Source organism: Pipistrellus kuhlii, unplaced genomic scaffold (genome assembly GCF_014108245.1).
Source record: "Pipistrellus kuhlii isolate mPipKuh1 unplaced genomic scaffold, mPipKuh1.p scaffold_m20_p_2, whole genome shotgun sequence".
NCBI classification, from domain to species: Eukaryota; Metazoa; Chordata; class Mammalia; order Chiroptera; family Vespertilionidae; genus Pipistrellus; species Pipistrellus kuhlii.
This window is the reverse complement of record NW_023425515.1, coordinates 45,267,286-45,290,924: the sequence shown is the minus strand read 5'-3', so window position 1 is coordinate 45,290,924 and position 23,639 is coordinate 45,267,286. Positions and strand designations below refer to the sequence as shown.

Sequence of the window (23,639 nt, the reverse complement as noted above, 5' to 3'; positions counted from 1 at the left end):
TTTGATTTCTGTAGTTTCACTATCATTTTTATTTGTTTTTATGTTTGATTTTTGTAGTTTCACTATCTTTTTATTTGTGCAGGCCTCATTTTGGACTTAGGTTTTTCATAAATTAAGGAAGTTTTTCTTTCTGTTCCATTATGGCCTTTCCCACATTCTTATTTTCATTTTCTCTTCACATGGAAATTCTAACCATATGTTGGACAAAAAATTTCATTTGGTTCTTTCCATATCTGCTTCTCCTCTTCTCCTCACATGGTGTCTTGTTTTTTTTCCAAGTCTTTAATTTAAAATGCCTTTTTGCATTTTTTAGATTGCCATTCTATTATCTGAAATTTGTGGGATTCTAATTTTGTCTTTTTTTGTGTCTGTTGACTAGTGAGAATTGTTTCCTGGTGCACTTTTAAATTATGAATTCAACTTTAGCAGGATTTTTCTATGAGACTCTTTTCTTTGTGTCTGTGTTGTGGAAACTCTTTTTCTAGAGAGCTTTGACCTTGCATGGCCAAGAGAATGGCTAAGAGTGGTATCAGTGGTACCAGACAAACTTTAATGTTATTTTCATAACTTGGGAAATTTTCGGACCAGTCAGTGACATATATTCAAATCCAAATCCCATCGTGAGTAGAGCAGTGGTTCAGAGTTTAGGCCCTGAAACCTGTGGTTGAATCCTTGTTATCACCTAAATGCTGGGTAACCTTGGCAAGTTACTTAAGCATTCTGCTTCAGTTTTTTTCATCTCTAAAATGGGGATAATAAAGCACCTCATAGTATGAGGATGAGATGAATCAAAATATATTCAAAGTTTTTAGAACAGTGCCTAGTGTAGAGTAAATGTATAGATATTAGGTATGTCTTGAAATTAAGGCAGGGGTTAGGAGGTAGGGAGAGATAAGCTTATTCTTAGTTATGCCGTTGGGTCTGTGGGTAAATTTTTTTCTAGCATACTGTTTTCTAGGGATGTAGCTGATGAAGAGTGCTGACTATCTTAGTTTCAAGTCCTTACTTTGTCTCCTGTTCCTGTGTGTGTATTAAAGCTGAAGTTGTTAGATGGCTTCCTAAGAGGGCTCCCCTCCCTTCTTCCTTCTTTTCCAGGTAGTCACAGCATCTGCTCAAGTTCATACCCCTCCTGTTTTCCTTTCCTCCTATTTCTGGCACTTAAATTTTTCCTTTCTTTTTTTAGTGAGCTCAGTTTTGCATTTAAAGGATTATGTTTTACACATTCATTTCATGTTTTTGTAAGAGAGTTTTTATGTATTCTAATCTGCCATATGTCCATAGGCAGGAATTTTAATTATCATTTAGTGTCTAGTGTTTTCTAAAGTGTTATGTCTGGCCTAGTTATTTAGAATGTAAGGTAATACCATATTTCAGTCATGTATAATTTTCATGGAAGGAAATGTTTTTGAATTCTCAAACTGTAGTTAAAAATATGCAGAAATGCAAACATTTTATTTCCATTTTTAAAATGACAAAACCTGAATATTGTTAGAATATTATCTCGAGTCTTGGAATTTATAAATCTAATTCAGTATATTATCTATTTAGTTTTCTTTTGCCAGAAGAAAATGTTTGCAATGAGATGTTGGTAAAGTCTCAGTTTGTTGCTTGTATGGCTACTTGCCATTCACTCACAAAAATTGAAGGAGTGCTTTCTGGTGATCCACTTGATTTGAAAATGTTTGAAGCCATCGGATGGGTAAGTTTAATATTTTAAAGTACAAGTAACTTCAGAAAAATAGAGTAAAAATTACTTTGTAGAAGGATTGTTTCTGCAGGTTGTTTTGATGATAGCCTGTCTTGTACCATGAAAGAAAAGATGTAATTTCTAAAGATATATCACAGGAGAGAGATCATTATAATAAAAAAAAAAACGTCTGTTTTAGTTATATTGACTCACTTAAACACCTTTAATAGAGACAACCTGCTCAGATCCCTTCTTTTGTGTTTAATGAATATCTGCTCTCAGTAACTTGGGGCAGTAAGCCTGGGTCAGTAAGATGATCTTCAGCATCACAGTTTGTTGGTTAGATAAAAAGGATGAGTAGTGATGTGTTTTTGGTGGTCTTTTTATCCATGTTCTCTTTTCTGTGTCCTTACTACACATGAAGGTTTGCGTTTGTTCCTTCTAAATGTTTTGCTATTGATAATTTAATTTTTAAAAAAAATATGTTCTTATTGATTTTAGAGGGAGAGAGAAACATTGATAGGCTGTTTCTGGCATGCCCCCTGCTGGTGATTGAGCCTGCAGTCTGGGCATGTGCCCTGACTGAGAATTAAACAGACAACCTCTTGATGCATGGGATGATGCTCAACCATATGCCACACCAGCCAGGGCAGCCATTGATAATTTGATTTCTATGTGTTTGCTTATGTTCTTTGGTTGTTAACCATTTCAAAGCATTCAGTTCATATTATAGATGCAATAATAGTTTTGATTTTAAAGTTTCCTTCTGACTCTGGATAATTTATTTTCTGTGAGTCAGTATTGTTTTTGGTTTTTCTTCCCTACCCTTATTCTTTTTTCATGCTTTCAGTTTGCATTATACATGTTGATAGTAGTTGCATATCCTATATAATAAATAGGTAATATGCAAGTTGACCGTGACACAAATGGTTGCCCCCATGTGGACACAATATGGCTGCCACAAGATGGCCTGCAGCAGAGGGCAGTTGTAGGTAGTTAGGGGTGACCAGGCCAGCAGAGGAGGGCAGTTGTGAGCAATCAGGCTGGCAGGGAAGGCAGTTAAGGGTGACTGGGCCAGCAGAGAAGGGCAGTTGGGGGGGACCTAGGCCTGCAGGGGAGGCATTGGGTGCTGCCATCTTTGTAACGGTATGAGGGTCAATTAGCATATTCCCTCTTTATTAGATAGGATGAAGTCAGCAGATTTAATTTTATAAAGCAATATGTTGAATGTTTTCCTTTTAGATTCTGGAAGAAGCAACTGAAGAGGAAACAGCACTTCATAATCGAATTATGCCAACTGTGGTTCGCCCTCCAAAACAACTACTTCCCGAATCTACACCTGCAGGAGACCAGGAAATGGTACGAAACCACTTTAAGCTGGATTACACTGTTGATGCCCACATTCATTCCTCACTTAGAAATATAAGTAGAAGATGAAATCACATCCTTTAACTCCTATACAGATATGAATATTTTAACTGTTTATTGGAAATTATTGTTGGGATATTGCGGATATTCTTTGTAAACACTGAGATATATTTCTCAGTACTATTACTTTTCCTTCCTATTTACTGAATAGCTCAGTGCCCTGTGATTGAGATAATGTGATGATATGGTGAATAATTCCTTAAAATGCAACTGTATTCTTAGAATTTAATAAAAGAATATGTGAGAAGTGAAGTTTTAAATTTGTCCCCTCAGTTTATTTTTGTATTTAATATGTTAATATATTTAGGATAGAATATTTGAAAGTATTCAGTAATATGCTTTTTAAATATGGGGGGTAGGGTAGAAGCAATCTCGCAACATAACTTTGAAATAATCAAAATTTCTTGCTGTTTTGGGGATACATATCGTAGTTGTTTTTTATCCTAAGGACTTAATCTGTACTATTTATGTTTTTGTTTGTTTTGTTTTTAGGAGCTGTTTGAACTTCCAGTGAGTAAAGAATATTTACTTTATACCTAAGTATATTTGTTTTAATAAGAATTAAATCAAATTCTTTAAGAAAAGAATAATAAATACTTCGTGCATCTTTTGAAATTATACAGGCTATTTATGAGATAGGAATTGTTCGCCAGTTCCCATTTTCTTCTGCTTTGCAACGTATGAGTGTGGTTGCAAGGGTGCTTGGGGATAAAAAAATGGATGCCTACATGAAAGGAGCACCTGAGGTCATTGCCAGTCTTTGTAAACCTGAAACAAGTAAGGAACCAACTTTATTTGAATAAAATTCTGATATTTATATAGGCTTGTATTAGCAATTCTAACAATGATACTTATTTTTTCCTTTTAAAGTTCCTCTTGATTTTGAAAATGTTTTAGAAGATTACACTAAACAGGGCTTCCGTGTAATTGCTCTTGCACACAGAAAATTGGAGTCAAAGCTGACATGGCATAAAGTACAGAACATTAGCAGGTAAGATTGTTTAATAATATTGCTACAGTTTTTCCAATGATGCATCATTTGTGTTTATATGTCACATATAATAAATTGTTTGTAGTTGGGTGTTTATTAAGTATTTATTAAATGTATGCAAATATACATAATATGGTTTTCTTTTTTTAGTTGATTAATACAGCTTTTTGGAACTATTTTTAATTTATTTGTTAAATATTTATTGAGTTCCTGCTACATGTCAGGCATGTTTTAGGAACATAATCATGTTTTAGTAAACCTAATTCTACAGAAGTTAATTTTTCCCAAATGATGTTTGCTTTTTCCTAGTGGTTGGAACCAAGTACTTATTTAGTCAGTATCATGAGTCACAATAAACGGCTATCTACCCCAAAGTTCAAATGGTATTACCAACATCACATTTACGTCCGGTATAGATATGGATTTTACCTTCAAGGATTGTCTCTTTAACTGAAACTGATATAGACCTTCCCTTTAAGGATAACATTTGTAAGCTAGCAGAAACGTATATCCATTAGCTGTCCTGATAATTTTGCCTATGAAATAGCTTTTTCTTCCTCCATTCCCACAGCCATTATCTCTAATTCAAGGACTCAGCTCTTTTTCCTAATCTTTCTTTTCTGCAGTCTGTGTTCCACACTGCCTTCAGAGAGAGCCTTTTTTTTTTTTTTTTTAATATATTTTATTGATTTTTTTACAGAGAGGAAGGGAGAGAGATAGAGAGCTAGAAACGTCGATGAGAGAGAAACATCAACCAGCTGCCTCCTGCACACCCCCTACCGGGGATGTGCCCGCAACCAATGTACATGCTCCCGACCGGAATCGAACTTGGGACCCTTCAGTCCACAGACCGACACTCTACCACTGAGCCAAACCGGTTTCGGCCAGAGAGAGCTTTTTAACATTCAGATCTAATATCAGAATCCTACCTGGAATTCTTATAAATGGCCAATTGGAGGAGTTCACAATCAGAGAAATACATCAGGAAGGAAAACAAAACACATAATCTTTTAAATTGGCAAATGATACAAACAGATAAATATCAGAGATAAAACAACAACATACAAATGCCCAGTGAACACATGAAAATGATAGGACACTTCAGTTCTTGGGGAACTACAAAATAAAACCACACTATGACACCACTTTTCTTCTAAGATTGACAAAATTGGAAAGATTGATAATAACTAATGTTAGTGAAGGTTTGAGAAAATTATAACAACACTAGAAGCTCAGTTCACAGATTCGTGCATGGCGATGGGAGAGGGGCTCCTCAGCCTGGCTTTTGCCCTCTTGCAATCCAGGACCCCTCAGGGGATGTAGCAGTGTGCCAGTGGCAGGAAGCCAGGCAGAAGCCTGGCTTCTGGCTGAGCAGTGCTCCTGTGGGAGTGCACTGATCATCAGGGGGTAGCTCCTTCATTGAGCGTCTGCCCCCTGGTGGCCAGTGCACATCATAGCGACTGGTCAACTATTAATTTCCATCATTTGGTCATAAAGGGTGCTTAGGCTTTTATATATCATATACACTGAGTGGCCAGATTATTATGATCACACCATCAGTACTTCGTTGGGCCACCTTTTGCCTTCAATACTGCTGCAGTTCTTCTTGACATTGAGTCCATAAGATGTTGAAAGGTGATGCGGTAATCTGACACCATGGCTAATGAATAGCACTGTCCAGTTCTGTGAGATTTGATGGTTGTGGAACCAGTATAGGGCAATAGTTAAATTATGGACTATTAGAATGTCTAATTATTTCAGGCACATTAAGTAAAAAGTGTTGGTAGTACAATTGTGTTTTCTGAGAGACAACTAAAGAAGTAGAGTGAATAGGCAAATTAACTAAAAGGAAAAACTACATTATGAATTCTAACTACAAAATTCTATTTTTCTTTCCAACATCCTATTCTGTGGCTTCATTGGCTCTTTTTGCCTGGATGCCAAAGAGCTGGGAATTGGCACGGGCCATGCGAAGACTGGGAAAAGCCTTGAAGTTCTTTTGAGAGATATGGTCTAAGCATGAATCTTTAAAAAAAAAAAAGTGGCTTTCTGCTTTCTGCTTTCTGCTTTCTGCTTTCTTCCAAGAAGGCCTCTGTAGCTGTGGTGCCCAGCCGAAATGACAGGATCCTAAAGCCCCACTTCCATAAGGACTGGCAGCGGCAGTTGCCACGTGGTTTAACCTGCGTCCAGACCCATCCCACCCATAGTGAGATGCCCCACTGTTTGGTACCCACACCGGAGTGTGAACTGAGCTGGCAGGGCCTTCAGCTTGGAAGAGTTAAGGGTGGCTGGCATCCACAAAAAGGTGGCCTGGACCATTGGGATCTCAGTGGCTCTGAGGCGGCGGAACAAGTCACCGAGTACCTGCAGGCCAGCACGCAGAGACTGAAGGAGTACCACTCCAAGCTCACACTCTTCCCCAGGAAGGGAGACAGTTCTGTGAAGAACTCAAACTGGCTACCCCGCTGACCGGACCAGTCATGCCCATACGGAATGTCTGCAAGAAGGAGAAAGCCAGGGTCATCACAGAGGGAGGAGAAGAACTTCAAGGCTTTTGCCAGTCTTCGCATGGCCCGTGCCAATTCCCAGCTCTTGGGCATCCAGGCAAAAAGAGCCAATGAAGCCACAGAACAGGATTTGGAGAGAAAAAAATAAAGTGCTGTTGACAACTGGTGATAAAAAAAAGTGATAACCAAATTATATGATGCATATACATGATTGGGATCCAAAATGTAAAATATTATATAGATTCCTGTGAAGGGCATATTAGGCTCTTTCTTTCTCTCTACACCTTCACCTTTTGCCAGTTCCCTCCTAAGGACTAACTGTTCTTGAGCCTGTTTTATTCAAACATCCTTCCATGCTCTTGGATGGGCTATTTCTTCTGCCCAGAATACCCTATTCCTCTCTATCAACTTCTCCCCCCCCACCCCCCTTTTCTGCTTCCCTTCATTCTCATCCTTCAGCCTTCTTTGTGTGTCCATTCTGCCTTCTGGGAATAGATGTTGGCATTTCTCTAACAGATTGAATCTTTATATCTTGAATTAAATATTGTAGTATTGATCAATTAGAGGCCAAAATTTCTATGACCTGTATCATAGGAAAGTTAGGAAACCATTTGAAGTCAGAAATGACTAGTATCTTGTAGGAAAATGGCTGCAGTGTTCTTGATCCAGTAGTTTCACATTTGTAGAGCTTTGTGTTTTGAAAAGCATTTTCAGGTTTCAAGGCTTGTTTCTCCTATTATCACCAGCAATATCATTTGTAGTAACTTTTCTAACTATTCTTTAATACCTTTAACACTCCTTGTTCTAAATTATGTTTCAAAGATATTTAGGTTTATATTGAATAGCTATGGAAAGGGCCTATAATTGTTGAATTTTGGGTAGAAAAACCATTTGGTTATTGCAAGTGTGAAATTTTGGTCCCTAACCTCAAGCCCCCTTTCTCTATTGAAGAAAAAAATTTCCCTGATTTAGCTTGAGATTTTAAAAAATATATATTTTATTGATTCTTCACAGAGAGGAAGGGAGAGAGATAGTTAGAAATATCGATGAGAGAAACCTCGATCAGCTGACTCCTGCACACCCCCTAGTGGCGATGTGCCTGCAACCAAGGTACATGCCCTTGACTGGAATCGGACCTGGGACCCTTGAGTCCACAGGCCGACGCTCTATCCACTGAACCAAATCGGCTAGGGCTAGCTTGAGATTTCTTAACACAACTATCACTGAACAGACTTCCTGTGCATTATAGTGCTGAAGTGCATATTATTTTTGTTTTGCATACATCTCTTTGCTTACATGTCTGTTTCCCCACAAAAGTATATTGAAGAGTATATATCTTGCCTTTTTATCTTTGACATCCCAGCAATTTCTGTAGTACTTGGTGCATTATAGATAACTGTTTGAAGGAATAGCATCTTTAACTTTTGACTCATCTCTGGATTCCAAGTAGATCTCATTGTTGGATTGCTAATGCTGCTTACATCCACGTCAAGGATCAAGATTTTGACAGAGTTTTATAAAAATTCATACAAAATTTGATAATGAATGTACTATAATTGTATCAAATGTGCTTATGGACAGTTTTTCCCCCTTTCTTTTAACATTTAAGTTAGGGTATGTTGTATGTGTAAAAAAATAGGTTTATTTATGCTTGCTCATTTGGTGAGTAGGATACAAGATAAATATTCCTTAGCACTATGCATTGGTAGTGTCTTATAAAGGAATACTGTGTAGGGATTGGTTCTAGGGCCCCCCTGGGGATACCTGTGTGGGGATTGGTTCTAGGGCCCCCCTGGGGATATGGAGAGCCAACTAACTGTACATTTCCTAATGGTCCTTATAGTCCTGCATTTCAAAAGGTAAAATTTAATTTCAGTGTATTTCTTAGGAATTGTTTTTCCAGGTTTAATTTTTTTTAAGATACTGAATTCATAAACATACACATATGTGCTTTGTTCTGCCTATAAAATGTCTTAATTTATCATTTTTGATATTTTAAATTGCTTTATCAATATAAAGAAAATAGCCCGTTTACTTGACTATACGTGTTAAAATTTCTTTTTCTGCAGAGATGCCATTGAAAACAACATGGATTTTATGGGATTAATTATAATGCAGAACAAATTAAAGCGAGAAACCCCTGCAGTACTTGAAGATTTGCATAAAGCCAATATTCGCACTGTCATGGTCACAGGTTAGACTTTATAAAATTACACAGAAAAATTTGAGTGTGATCTTAGAGTTCAAGATATCTACACTAAAAAAAGAGAAAAATGCTAATTGACTGTACCTTCGCTACACCTACAGCCAATTAAAATGGGTATGCAAATTAACCTAACAAAGATGGCGGTTAATTTGCATACACTGAGGGAGGGAGGAGTGAAGACTAAAGACAGCTTAGAAGGAAGAGGGAGGAAAAGCAGAAAGCAAGGCGGTTGCCAGAGGGGTGAAGCGGGGTGGGGGGGCATCGGCCACACGTGGTCACTTGCAGGAATCTTCCTGCAAACGGGCTCCTAGTATTGACATATTATAGATGACCAGTTGGTTATAAAGCATATTATATTGTGTCTCCATTTTGCATTGCCCTATTTCAGCTCTGAATATTTTTAAGCTGTAAGTTAACTTGACAATATTCATTTGAAGTCTAATAAATTCTGTTGATAGAAAGTATAGTAGGATAATAAAGGGCACACTAAAATTTTAAACTCTGCTTCTTTTTATCTCTCTTTTAATCATATATTTCTTATAGCACCTATTGTGCCTTGCTTTGTGTTAGATATTTGTACATTTGTTTGCTTTACTAGAATATGAGATTTTTTTTAGGGTTAAGAATATCTTTTAGTTATTTTGGAATTTTCTACAATTTTCAGAACTGTGCCACGTGCATGGAAAATGGTTAATAGATACTGTTAGAATTATATTTTTAAAAGTATATATTTTTATTTATTTCAGAGCAGAAGGGAGGAGAGAGGGATAGAAGCATCAGTGATGAGAGAGAATCATTGATCAGTTGCCTCCTGGAGACCCCCAACTGGAGATCAAGCTCGCAACCCAGAATGAGCTTGCAATCCAGCATGTACCTTCACTGGGAAATCTAACCATGATCTCCTGGTTCATAGGTTGATGGCTCAACCATTGAGCCACACTAGAATTATATTTTATGTATAAGATAGTACATTTATCGGGTCTAGTAATAATTAATGTCGTTTTTAAACATTCGTTTAAAATCTTGCTTGGCGTTGACTTGTATTGACATAACCTTCAAACACGTGGTATCTACAGAACGTGTGAAGTGCAATTAACAAGTTTTGCCTGAAAAAGTTTGTGTTTGGTTTGGTTTTTGTTGCAAAACTACGGCTAAGAAGATGGCAGATGAAGAGCATATTCGGCACTGCATGCTTTACGAGTTCCAATTAGGAAGAAAAGCAAGTGAGGCTGCAAAAAACATCTGTAGTGCTCTTGGTCAAGATGCAGTTAGCGCCAGAAAATGCCAGCGTTGGTTTGAGAAATTTCGCGAGGGAAATTTTTTGTTAGATAACAAGAGTGGTCGAGGCCGTGTGTCCAATTTTGATCAAGAAGCTCTTCAAGCTCTTTTGGTGCAAAATCCTCAAATTACCCAACAAGAGCTTGCGACAACTTTAAATTGTTCACAAAAAACAATTTCCAATCAATTGCGAGCACTTGGCAAAGTCCAAAAGTTTGGAAAATGGGTTCCTCATGAGTTGACCGACAACAACCGTAATCAAAGAGTCACAATTTGCAGTTCGCTCCTCTCTCGTCAAAACCGTTTGCCGTTTTTAGAGCAAATTGTTACCGGAGAGGAAGAATGGGTGCTGTATGTTAATTTGAAAAGGCGGCCTCAATGGTTGGACAAAAATGAGGCTCCGCAGCCCACGCCAAAACCTGACTTGCATGCGAAAAAAGTGATGTTGTGTGTTTGGTAGAATTTTAAAGGAATTCTTCATTATGAACTTTTTTTTTTTTTTTTTTTTAAATATATTTTTATTGATTTTGTACAGAGAGGAAGGGAGAAAGATAGAGAGTTAGAAACATCGATGAGAGAGAGTCACCGATCAGCTGCCTCTTGCACACCCCTTACTGGGGATATGCCCGCAACCAAGGTACATGCCCTTGACCGGAATCGAACCCGGGACCCTTCAGTCCCCAAGCCGACGCTCTAGCCATTGAGCCAAACCGGTCTCGGCAGAATTCTTCATTATGAACTTTTACCATCTACCCAAACCATTACAAGTGCAGTGTATAGTGCCCAATTGGAAAGGTTAGCCCAAGCTTTAAGAGAAAAAGAACCCGCGCTGATTAATCAGAAGGGCGTAATTCTTCACCACGATAACGCACGACCGCATACTGCAAGAATCACTGCTGAAAAACTGTGCCAGTTGGAATGGGAAGTTCTCACTCAACCTGCATATTCTCCTGATATTGCCCCTTCCGATTACCATTTGTTTCGTTCTTTGCAAAACTTTCTTCTTGGAAAAAAATTTAATAATGAAGAATGCCTCAAAAATGCATTGACCGAATTTTTTGCATCAAAATCATAAGAATTTTACAACAGAGGGATTAAAATGCTTCCTGAGCATTGGGCACAAGTAGTAGAAAACAACGGCAACTATATTGTTGATTAAATTTTGTTGTATTGTTTAAATAAATTCGATTTTAAAAAGTATTAGAAAACGACATTAATTATTACTAGACCTAATATAATCACTTGAAACAGTGTAAGAATGAAAATAGCCTTTTTTTTTTTTTAAGAGAAATTATTCTCTTTGAAGCTATCTTTTACTACTATAGCTGGATGATTCTCCTGGTGTTATTATACTTTTGACAATAGATAAATGCCATTCTTTACCTGTGTGAAATTGTGGTAGCTCTTAGTTTTTTTTGTTAGTAAGTAATCAAAATTAAGGTACTTATTTTATGGCATTTATGTTTTCATTAAGACTTATATGGTAAAGGCCTGAGCACATTTTTTATGATTTAGACTCAGATTCTCTGATAGTATAGTTACTACTATACAACTGAAGTAACTAACTTTATTATCTTTCTAGCAATTCTTGGTTTTAATAACTGCTTCAAGACATTTTCCATCTCTGTATCTCTTTCCCCTTTTTCTCTACAATGACTGACTATGTCTTTGTTGTCCTAAGGGGTCTGTAATATTGCTCTTCAGTTCTGATAGCAGTGGGCTCTCAAGACCTTTGTCAGCTTCTCCTGTAAGCCAGTATTTTCTTCTCTTGAACATATCCTTTACAGTGCTGTGCTTTTTTTTCTCATGGCTGAGAAGTTGTCTGTCTTGCTTCTCTTTACATCTTGTAAAGATTATATTCTTACTACCTTGCTTATCTTTTAGTTTTGTGTAATCTTGCTTTTGTAATTCATTCTTTCCTGTGATACTATTCTAGTATTCTTAAACAGATTACTGGTCACTCCTAGGTTGTTTCAAAAAATATTTATTGAGCTCCTGCTCTGTATGTAGCACCGTGGCAGGTGCTACTAGTGACTGACTCAAAGGTTGAGGATGGCCCTGTGGCTTGGTGCTCGGTTGAAATGTTGTCCCGTGCACCAAAAGGTTGTAGGCTTGATTCCAGGTTAGGGCATATAGTACCTAGATTGCAGGTTCTATCCTCCTTCAGGCCAAATACAATAGGCACCAATTGATGTTTCTCTCTCATATCGATGTTTCTCTCTCTCTCCTTTCCTTCTCCCCTCCTTCTCAAAACAATAAAAAGATATCCTCAGGTGAGGATTAAAATAAAGATTTAGAATGTATTTGGTTTTAAAAATTATGGATGAGAATGTTCTGACTGTGCTTGCATTATTTAAAGCTTCCTTTGATAAGTATGTCCTGATTTTATTATTTTTAAACTCTAAGAGTAAAGACCATACATTATCTTCATTTTGCCCAGTCCAGTGGTAGGAACTATAGTAGATTTTTAATAAGCACTTGTTGCTTAATCCATTTATGTTTTAATTTTAATGTGTTTTTAATATTTTGAAAATTAGGTGACAACATGTTGACTGCTGTCTCTGTGGCCAGAGACTGTGGGATGATACTACCTCAGGATAAAGTTATTATTGCTGAAGCATTACCTCCAAAGGATGGAAAAGTTGCCAAAATAAACTGGCATTATGCAGACAGTCTAACACAGTGCAGTAATTCATCAGCAATTGACTCGGAGGTAATGTTAAAATGAATTACTCTCTTTGAAGCTGTTGTGTTTTAATTTAGTCTAAAAACTAAAATGTGTATTAAAATTGAACAAAACAAAAAGTAAACAGAAAACCGAAACCTGGGCTTCTGATTCATTAGACCGAGGATCTCAATACTTTAAATTTTGATAGTTACACAAACTTTAAAAGCACACTTTTATTAAAGTATAAGAATCTCAAAGATTTATTCTATTTTAAATAATGATAAATGGTGCAGGTGGGCCAAAATATTAAGTTCATGGATTGTCTCAAATTAAAGCTGATAATTTAGCCTTTCTATGTTTTTGTATGTGTGTGTGTTTTTTTTTAAAAAAAACATATAGATAGGTTCGTCCCCTTAAAATTGACTTTCCCTTTGCTTTCTTTTTAAAAAAATATATATTTTATTGATTTTTTTACAGAAAGGAAGGGAAAGGGATAGAGAGTCAGAAACATGGAAGAGAGAGAAACATCGATCAGCTGCCTCCTGCACACTTCCTACTGGGAATCTGCCTGCAACCAAGGTACATCCTCTTGACCGGAATTGAACCTGGGACCTTTCAGTCCACAAGCCAATGATCTATCCACTGAGCCAAACTGGTTAGGGCTCCCTTTGTTTTAAAAAAATGTTAAACTTTCAATGTCTTGTGTAAAATATCAAATGACAAAATTTAGTTTTTGATCAGATTATTTAAAATAAGTAATGTTCTGTGGTTTGGCTTTCTAAATATTATTTTGAATGTTGTATACACAGGCAATTCCAATTAAATCAGTCCATGATAGCTTAGAGGATCTTCAGGTGTCTCGCTATCATTTTGCAATGAATGGAAAATCATTTTCAGTGATACTGGAGCATTTTCAAGACCTTGTTCCAAAGGTTAGTGATTTGGGTTTATGTATGTGTTCACATAAATACATTGTAACAGTATTTTAAAGAAATTCATATTTTTTTTCCAGTTGATGTTGCACGGCACTGTGTTTGCTCGTATGGCACCTGATCAGAAGACACAATTAGTAGAAGCATTGCAAAATGTAGAGTAAGTATTGGGGTGTGTGGTGGTATTTATTTATTTATTTATTTGGTGAATTGTAGTTTATTTTCAAACCTAGAAAAGTAATGTTTCATATATAATATTATCCCCTAGGAAGTAGGTAGGCAATAACTTAAAGCACATGTGTCAAACACAAGGCCCGCGGGCCAAATCCGTCCCGCCAGGCCTTGCAATGTGGCCCGCACCGCGCTGTCATCACTGTACTCAGCTGCGTTTCCATCACAATGACAGTTTATGACTGTTCAGTAAACCATTCGGCCCGCAATTTAGGCTGGATTTTAGATTTTGGCCCCTTCTCTGATTGAGTTCGACACCCCTATGTCTATTTAAAAAAGGCTTATGTGCTCATGTAGGATCTTGCAGCTAAAGTAAAATATCTACAGTTTCTTTTCTAGGTCATATGTATGAGGTAGAGTTCATTCATCTCAGTTTGATGGAAGTACTTTATAGTTTAGGTAAATAAATATGTTTCAAGTTTTTAAGGGAGAACTCTATACTGATAGCATTAAAAGTAAGTGTGCTCAAGAGTATACAAGCCAAAGTACTTTGCTCTAAAGATTAGGAAATTGAGATGTTAAAATGATAAACTGATTTGTCCATCTTGTGGCAGAAATAGGACAATACCCAGGTTATTTGACAAGCAGGCTGTTACAAAGCAGTATGCCTGTGATCATTGTAAAGAAAAGATTCCTTTGTTTCACTGGGGGAATTTTGGTTTATTAGCTCTCCATAATATGGTATTAGCGAAATCTAAATTATTGTGTCTTTTAGGAAATTAATCAAAATCTTAACATAATTTTTGTTTTCCAGTTACTTTGTTGGGATGTGTGGTGATGGTGCAAATGATTGTGGTGTAAGTATACTTTCTGTAATTTATAATTCTTTCTCTAGCCCAGGGATGGGGAACTTCTGGCACGCAGGTCATGTAAATCCTGCAAAATCATTTGGTCTGGCCCTGCCAAAGCATTAGGAGTGAGTTAATGAAACGTTTGACCAAAATAGCAGGCTAATTTTTAAGTTGATTATTTTGTATGGCCCTCAAATGATGTTATAAATACCCAAATGGCCCTTGACAGAAAAAGGTTCCCCATCCCTGCTAGCCTAAGTCACATTGACAAAATGTTACCAGTTTTCTTTTTCTAACTTTTAGGCTCTAAAGAGGGCACATGGAGGCATTTCTTTATCAGAGCTTGAGGCTTCAGTGGCATCTCCCTTTACCTCCAAAACACCTAGTATTTCCTGTGTGCCAAACCTCATCAGGTAGGACAAATGGAAAATTTCCTGTTGTCGCTTTGTAGCTTGCTTTAATAATATGGGGGGAAAATTATTACAGAAAGTAATATGAATTTGGTTTTATGGTTTTTTGGTATATTTGATCTATTATTTATTAGCAACAGATTGATTATTACTCCTCATCACTTCCAATTCTGCTTTGGCTTAGTTCTTTGGGTAGAAGTGTGCTTCATTGTAGCGTTTGAATGTTAATATTCATCTGTCAAGATATAATTGTGGTTTGGAGGAGGAGTTTGAAATGCCTTTATTCACATGCCAACATTTGTTTTCACAGGGAAGGCCGTGCTGCTTTAATGACTTCCTTCTGTGTGTTTAAATTTATGGCTTTGTACAGCATTATACAATACTTCAGTGTTACTCTACTGTACTCCGTGAGTACTAATATTGCTTACAGAGTTAGCACTTAGTGTTAAGACATTTAAATTAAGATATGAGCGTATGTGTTTGATTTTGAGTACATGCATTAATTATGGAATTTACATAAGTAGCAGTTATAAATTTTTCTTTAGTTTTACTATGTTTTGTGTAGCAGATTGAAAAATATCAGTCTGGAATAGCTTAAGGCTGGCAGCTGTGGTTGAACTGTGTGAATAAAAGATAATTGTATACTTTTTTGCCTTGAGCACAGATTGAACATCTTTTTAAGAATCCTTCTAAATGCTAAATAAGCTGTGACATATTTCAGAATTGTAGTTAATTTTGCTATACAGTTACAGGAAAGGGCCAGAATGAAAAAAGGGGTTTCAGCAGTAGTTGTAGGATATTATGAATTTGGAGAAAAACCTTAAACAGTGGTATACATAAATACTCTATCAGATTTTATTCTGGAAGTGATCTCACTTTAGATATATTTCTAAGTGAACATTGGTGACATCCCAAGGAGTCTTTGTGAAACTATACTTTTTTATCATTTGTAGAAAGTATCAGGAGGGATGTTGTTAGATATTAAGGAAGCTTCAAGATACTAATTTTCAAGAATATTGAATATTGTGAGTAAAAGTTTGTGTTTTCTTTTTGCCAAAAAAACTTTTAACAGATTTTTATTGAATGAATTGTTAGGAGATGCCTTTTATACTAAAATATTAAATTGAATGTTTGCAAATATGTTGTATTTCACTGATTTGAAAGGCAAATGTATTTTACTTTTCAAGCAGGTCCAAGTGTCACGTAGTAGTAATCATTGGGGGTGGGAGGGGACTAAAACCCCAGAGGAAAGTGGTAATTGTTCCTGAAAACTAAATATGTTTTAAAAAATTACTTCTGTAGGTCTTAAGTAACCTAGGAGACTTCCAGTTTCTCTTCATTGATCTGGCAATCATTTTGGTAGTGGTATTTACAAGTGAGTATTTTGTTAGTGATTTCAAAGCCTATGAAATTCTAGTGACTTGTTAAACTTTGGTAAATTTACATTGACAATTGTAACACTGCATACCTCTCCAGATTTCCTGTTACATTGCCTTTTATTATAAGTTGCTTATGTTTTGTCCTATTTACTTTATTCTCTCTCCACTCCTTTTTGAAATATTTGAGAATAAATTAGTATTATTATGCCCCTTTCCCTCTGAATATTTTAGTACATATTGCCTAAAAACAAAGCCATTCTCTTATACTGTATAATAAAACACAGTTGTAAAGATCATGAAATTTAGCATTGATAAAATAGTATCTAATCCACAGCAGATGTTCAGGTTTTGTCATATGTACCAACAATGCCCTTTCATAATCATATTTTTTAAAATATATTTTTATTGATTTCAGAGAGAAGGGAGAGGGAGACAGAAACATCATTGATGAGATAGAATCATTGGCTGCCCCCTGCATACCTCACACTGGGATCGAGCCCACTACCCAGGCATGTGTCCTTGACCAGAATCGAACCTGGGACCCTTCAGGTTTGATTCCTGGCGCTCTATCCACTGAGCAACGAGCTATGGCCTAACAATGTCCTTTTATACCTATCTTTTTTGTCCTAGTCCTGTAGCCTAGGTCTAATCAGGGCTCACAAACTTCATGTAATTATTGTCTCTTAGTCTTCTTTAATCAGGAATATTACTTACATCAGCCTTTTTTGGGGGGGCCTCTTGATATTGATATTTATGAAAAAAGATATACCAGTTATATGGCTTTGTGCAGTATATTCTAGTCAGACTCAGGCTTTAAATTCTTTTTAAAAAATATATATTTTATTAATTTTTTTTTTTACAGAGAGGAAGGGAGAGGAATAGAGAGTTAGAAACATTAATGAGAGAGAAACATCGATCAGCTGCCTCCTGCACACCTCCTGCTGGGGATGTGCCTGCAACCAAGGTACATGACCATGACCAGAATCAAACCCGGGACTTTTCAGTCTGAAGGCTGACACTCTATTCACTGAGCCAAACAGGTTAGGGATAAGCTATAAATTCTTGGTGGGAATATCACATACAGGTTGCTCTGTCCTTCTAGGTAGCCTATTTAATAGAAGAGTAATATGCAAATTGACCATCATTCCATCACACAAGATGGCTGCCCCCATGTGGACACAAGATGGCCACCACAAGATTGCCAGCAGGGGAGATCAGTTGGGAGGTACCAGCTCAGCAGGGGAGGGCAGTTGGTGGGCAACCAGGCCTACAGGGAAGGGCAGTTGAGGGGGACCCAGGCCTGCAGGGGAGATCAGTTGGGTCTGGGGGGCAGGCCTATATGGGAGGGCAGTTAGGGGTAACCAGGCCTGCAGGGGAGGGCAGTTAGGGGCAAACAGTTTGGCAGGGGAGCAGTTAGGCATCAATTAGGCTGGCAGAGGAGTGTTTAGGGGGTGATTAGGCTGGCAGGTAAAAGCAGTTAGGGGCAATCAGGAAGGCAGGCAGGCAAGCAGTTGTGAACCAGCAGTCCAGGATTGTGAGAGGTATGTCTGATTGCGGGGTCCCACATTGGAAAGGATGCAGGCTGGGCTGAGGAACACTCCCCTCTTCCCCACACAAATTTCATGCACCGGGCCTCTAGTATCATAGAAAGAGACACAAGATGTCGGTTTGTCCCAGTATTGGTGATGTTCACATCAAAATAAATAATGTCCCTAGCCAGTTTGGTTCAGTGGATAGAGCATTGGCCCATGGACTGAAGGGTCCTGGATTCAATTCAGATCAAAGTCATGTACCTTGGTTGCAGGCTTGATCCTGGCCCTTGTTGGGGTGCATGTAGGAGGCAACCAATCAATGTGTCTCCCTCACATTGATGTTTCTCTGTCTCTCCACCTCCCACTCTCTCAAAAAAAAAAAAAAAAAAAAATCAATAGAAACATATCCTTGAGTGAGGAGGATTAACAACAACAAAAATAATAATAAAAAAAATAGTAATGGTAATAGGATCTTGACTCAATCAAATAAAAATGTACATACTGGAGGGGCAAAATCATGCTAATTGAGAATGACTTATTTAGACCCATTTTTTAATTTTTATGAAATTTATTGGGATGAATTGGTTAATAAAATTATATTCAGGTGTACAATTCTATCATAAAACATCATAGACAGTCTTTAATGGATGCTAAAAATTAGTGAATGAGCCCTGGCAGGGTGGTTCAGTTGATTGGAACATTGTCCTGTACACCACAAAAAGGTGGTGGGTTCCATCCCAATCAGGACACACATAAGAGGTGACCTATCAAAGTCTTTCTCTGTCTCTGTCTCTCTCTCTCAAAATAACCCAAAAAAAGTTTGATGAGGGACAGGAGTTTTACATAGTCTCACTATACACATTATTTATAAACAAAGAAAAGGGAGACTTAACAGTGGATAACACCTTAATAAACAATCAGAGCCTTTTTTAATGTTACTGTTTTGTTTATTTTGCTTCAAATTTTTGTTAATGTCTTATAAGGAAGAAATTATTTTATTTTAATTGTACAATAGTTGACAAAAACAATTTTTTAAGTTTCTAAATGAATTTGTTTATGCATTTTATAGAGTCAAATTGATTGAGCAACAAACCTTTCATCTTTTTCTTCTAATGTAGTGAGTTTAAATCCTGCCTGGAAGGAACTTGTGGCACAGAGACCACCTTCAGGTCTCATATCGGGGGCCCTTCTCTTCTCCGTTTTGTCTCAGATCATCATCAGCATTGGATTTCAGTCTTTGGGTTTTTTTTGGGTCAAGCAGCAACCTTGGTATGAAACATGGCATCCACATTCAGAGTAAGTTGACTAGTCCATTTAGAAGACTATGAAAAGTGTGTAACATTCATGCATGTAAAAATAAGTAAAATTTTATATAAAAACTAGATGCCTGGTGCACGGATTAATGCACCAGTGGGGCCCCTTGTCATGACCTGTGGGTATTGGGTTGAAACTGGCCATTCAACACCGCCTGCTGCTCCTGCCTACTGAATGGCCCGCTGAACCTGCTGCTGCTTGGTAAGCTCACTGCCGCTCCGCTGTAGTCTCTGGGCTGTAGTGGCCGGCTGTGAACCCCACCTCTGGTGCCCTTTGGTGAGCTGAGTGGCACTCCCACTGTGGGAGCACACTGACCACCAGGGGGCAGCGCCTGTGTTGAGCGCCTGTGTCTGCTTCCTGGTGGTCAGTGTATGTCACAGCAACCAGTCAATCAGTCGATCTGTCGCTTAAGCTTTTATATGTAGAGGTTTTTGCATGCAGCTTAATTAAACACTTAAATAATTTATTTCATGACTTTATATCATGACAATTTCTTCTGTGTGTAAGAAGACAGTCTGGCAAAATCTTAATCACTACGAAGGTGGGGACGTTGGACCAGTTTCTTAATTTGCTACTGAGCTTTGCTTTCCTTATCTGTAAAATTAGAAAGTTGAAATTAATTACTTGGACCTTTTATATACTCAGAATGTTGGTGCTTCTAACTTTTCTAACCCCATTTTAGGAAATAGCATTTTAAAAGCTATTTTTTTTTTTTTAAGTATTATTTGTTTATGGATAGAGTGTTCTACAGTTCACAAATAATGACAATGCTATTTTAATTAATTAAACAGAAAAGCTATTCATTAAGGTAATTTTGTAGATTTAAATTTTCAGATGCACATATTTATTTTGCTTGATTGAGGGAGATTGTCTTTAAAGTTTTAGAAACATAATATTACTCTTTGTTTATCTATATATATAAAAACGTAATACTCTTAAGTGTCTGGTCGTTCAGCCAGTTGCTGTGATGCACACTGACCACCAAGGGGAAATGCTCCGACTGATAGGTTAGCTCGCTTCTGGGGTCTGGCTGATCAGGATTGGGCAAGATGGGCTGGACATGCCCTGGAGCCTTCCCATGGTCCCTCCCCTGGCCCTGATCATGTACCAGTGGGGTCCCTTGGCCTGGCCTGCGCTCTCTTCAAATCCAGGAGCCCTCTGGGAATGTTGGAGAACCAGTTTTGCCCAATCTCCTCAGGCCAGAATCTGTGCACTGGGCTTCTAGTGTGTAAATTAAAACACTGCATATGAGCCAAAGTCGGTTTGGCTCAGTGATAGAGCATCGGTCTGCGGACTGAAAGGTCCCAGGTTCGATTCCGGTCAAGGAAATGTACATTTGTTGCGGGCACATCCCTGGTAGGGGGTGTGCAAGAGGCAGCTGGTCAATGTTTCTCTCTCATCGACATTTCTAGCTCTCTCTCTCTCCCTTCCTCTCTGAAAAAAATCAATAAAAACATTTAAAATAAATAAATAAAAATAAAACACTGCATATGAAAAGGAATAGATATGGGGTTGTTCTCAAGAATTTTACCAAATTCGTAGCAGATTTTTAAATAAATATATTTTATTGATTTCTTACAGAGAGGAGGGAAGACGGATAGTTAGAAACATTGATGAGAGAGAAACATCAAATGTAGTAGATTTTGTTACTATTTAACAATGCTTATTATAGCTGATGTTTTAGTGATGGATATTGGGGACTTCTTATACTAAGTTCTATCTTTGTTTGCCAGTCCTGTTCACCTGGAAGTAGAGATGAGAGAGCCATAGCTGGAGAATATTGACAGCCACCTCAGTGCCAAGTGCTATGCTGGACATATACACACCCTATCCCACAGTAACCTTTTGAATGAGCAGGTGGTGTCCACACTTGCTGGTTGGGACATGGGCTCAGAAATGAAATAATATTTTCTTAGTGATAGCTAAAAAATGGTAGAGAACCAAAAGTCATTTTACCTTTACTATGCTAAAATTACTCCCCAATTTCATATTAAGTAATGAAGTTTCTTCTAATTTTTCAATTGATTGAAATGTGACTAAATTGAAAAAACCCTTAATGTTCTTCTACCTGTTTTATATATCTTAACCTCAATATTGTTGGGTCTTCTGCTATATACCTTATTTCTATTTATTTTATGGTAGTCAAGGCAAGTAAGGTAAAATTGGTTTCTTTTGTGCAATTGGTATTGTGTTTAGTAACATAAAATTTTTTTTGTATGTTTCAGTGCTTGTAATACAACGGGAAGTCTTTATGGGAATTTCTCACATTTGTTCAATGAAACCGAAGATGATCCACATAATATACAAAATTATGAAAATACCACAGTGTTTTTTATCTCCAGTTTTCAGTACCTCATAGTGGCAATTGCCTTTTCAAAAGGAAAACCTTTCAGGCAACCTTGCTACAAGAATTGTAAGTTTGGTATTCCCATACTGCTTACCTTCTTTAAAAATAATGTAAGAAGAGTAGAGTTAAAATTGTCTTTTCAAAGTAAAAGAGATATCCCTAAATAGAATAAGCTTAGTGATCTAGATGTTTATTGTCTGTTGTTTTCTCCTGGTAGCTGCTATCCTAAGCTTAAAACTAATGCCACCAGTTCTGAATGTTCCTCGTTTGCACAACCGATTACTTCTGGCTGAAACTTTTATTTTTACAACCCATTATAGGAAATTTCAATTAGAAGTAGGAACAGAGGGTATTACACTTTCCTTCTGGGTGGTCTGGACAACACAGTTGTCTGTTCTTCATTTTTGACATGGGTATAGTCAATGTTCACATGGAATTCTGTCACCTTTGCAGCCTGCAGAAGGGACCAGTAGAATGGAAACTTGAGCCTTGAAGACTTTTCTTCCATAGCATTAAAATTTTTTGTTTATTTTTCATTTGCTTTATTGGGGTGACATGGGTGAATAAAACCATACAGATTTCAAATGTACAAATCTATAACACATCTGCATACTGCATCGTCTGCTCTCCATCCAAAGTCACATTTTTCTGCCATAAGGTTTGTGGGCTTTTTTACTCTATATAGGTTTTGTTTTTGAGTAAAAAAAAAAAGGGGGGGGGGGAGACTATGAAGGAAATCCTTTATGGTGCCTTACTTTGGTGTCATATTCTATCAAAAGGATTTGGAGTCATTAACAAATCTGTGATGCTATAAACTGGGACATTTCACTAATAAAAGAGAAACATGCAAATTGACCATCACTCCACTATGTCCACCAGGCAATGGGGAGGGAATATGTAAATTAAAAGGAAAAAGATGCTGGCCATCCAGCAGCTCCAGGCTCTGAGTGACTGGGCGGGGCAGGATGCCTGCTATGAGAGGGAGGGTGGGCAGGGCCTGGGGGCGGGAGGCAAAGGGATCTACAGGAGTGGCACTCTGGCTGCAGCAAAGACAAAGACTGCAGACTGATTGAAGTCTGCAGCAAAGGCCTGGGTCCTGGGTGCTGGAGGAAAACGGGTGCTGGAAGCAAGGGAAGGAAGGCCTATTGCACTATATTCTCTTTGTGCAACAGGCCTCTAATATTTAATAATAAATTGAGTTTACATGTTACATTACATTTTAAATACTTAAATCTACTCTTTCTTATGGGTTCCTCATTATATCCCCATTTTCTAGTTAAAACAATTTGATGCTGAATGACTTGCTAGTGTTTACATACCTTTGTGGCAGAATGTAAAACAATCTAATCTTTAACTTAAGGAACATTCTCCCCTGGCCCTTAATCACCACACAACAGAATTTGTTTTAATAGCTATCTTCTGGTGAAGAGTATTACTTCGATAGGATTACTAAGAAAGTTACAAAGCCAGGTGAAGCCAGGGGCTGAGAGCATAATCCACTGAAAACTCTTACCTCTCTAAAATGAATACCTGATCTTTCCATTCTTAGTTGAAATCATCTTGGTCTTTTCTTTTGGGTAGATATGTAAATCTGCCAGCCACCCACCTCTCCTGTCAAATTCCTTTGATGAGTGCCTCTTTTTCTCCCTTGGCTAAGCAGAGAAAAGATTCAATTTATTTTCTCCTTCGCTTCAAGATCTTGGCAGAGTTTTATTGGTGTGATCAAAGGGGATTGCTCCAGGAGAAAGACATGAAAATTTGAGAAGCAGTATTGAGGTGGATGTAAAAAGTTTCTGAGCCTGAGTAAATTTTTTCTTCTTGCAACATGCCAGGAACTAGATTGCAGATCTATATTTTGCTTATTGTTTGTGAAAATGCATAGGATTTTAAAAACATTTAATATGAGCTGTTACTTTATTGAAACAAAACTTCTATCTC

General features: G+C 37.4%; 1 protein-coding gene across 13 annotated transcripts in view; it reads left to right on the top strand.

The window, feature by feature from the left end:
- Positions 1 to 23,639, top strand: part of ATP13A3 (ATPase 13A3) — an 89,111-nt gene that overhangs the window by 47,014 nt on the left and 18,458 nt on the right. For 9 of the 13 annotated variants that reach the window (XR_006742071.1, XR_006742070.1, XM_036443924.2 and 6 more), the window contains 15 exons: positions 1,549 to 1,699; positions 2,930 to 3,046; positions 3,608 to 3,625; positions 3,739 to 3,892; positions 3,986 to 4,106; positions 8,683 to 8,807; positions 12,635 to 12,810; positions 13,575 to 13,697; positions 13,778 to 13,857; positions 14,683 to 14,725; positions 15,023 to 15,132; positions 15,440 to 15,536; positions 16,432 to 16,504; positions 19,159 to 19,336; positions 21,580 to 21,767. Coding sequence is in view for 8 of the 13 variants with exons in the window: in XM_036443924.2 (XP_036299817.1) it covers positions 1,549 to 1,699; positions 2,930 to 3,046; positions 3,608 to 3,625; positions 3,739 to 3,892; positions 3,986 to 4,106; positions 8,683 to 8,807; positions 12,635 to 12,810; positions 13,575 to 13,697; positions 13,778 to 13,857; positions 14,683 to 14,725; positions 15,023 to 15,132; positions 15,440 to 15,536; positions 16,432 to 16,504; positions 19,159 to 19,336; positions 21,580 to 21,767 (1,754 nt within the window). In the remaining 5 variants the exon portion in view is untranslated. The remainder of the gene's footprint in view (positions 1 to 1,548; positions 1,700 to 2,929; positions 3,047 to 3,607; positions 3,626 to 3,738; positions 3,893 to 3,985; positions 4,107 to 8,682; positions 8,808 to 12,634; positions 12,811 to 13,574; positions 13,698 to 13,777; positions 13,858 to 14,682; positions 14,726 to 15,022; positions 15,133 to 15,439; positions 15,537 to 16,431; positions 16,505 to 19,158; positions 19,337 to 21,579; positions 21,768 to 23,639) is intronic. The other 4 variants (XR_006742072.1, XR_006742074.1, XR_006742073.1 and 1 more) reach the window with 1 other exon arrangement.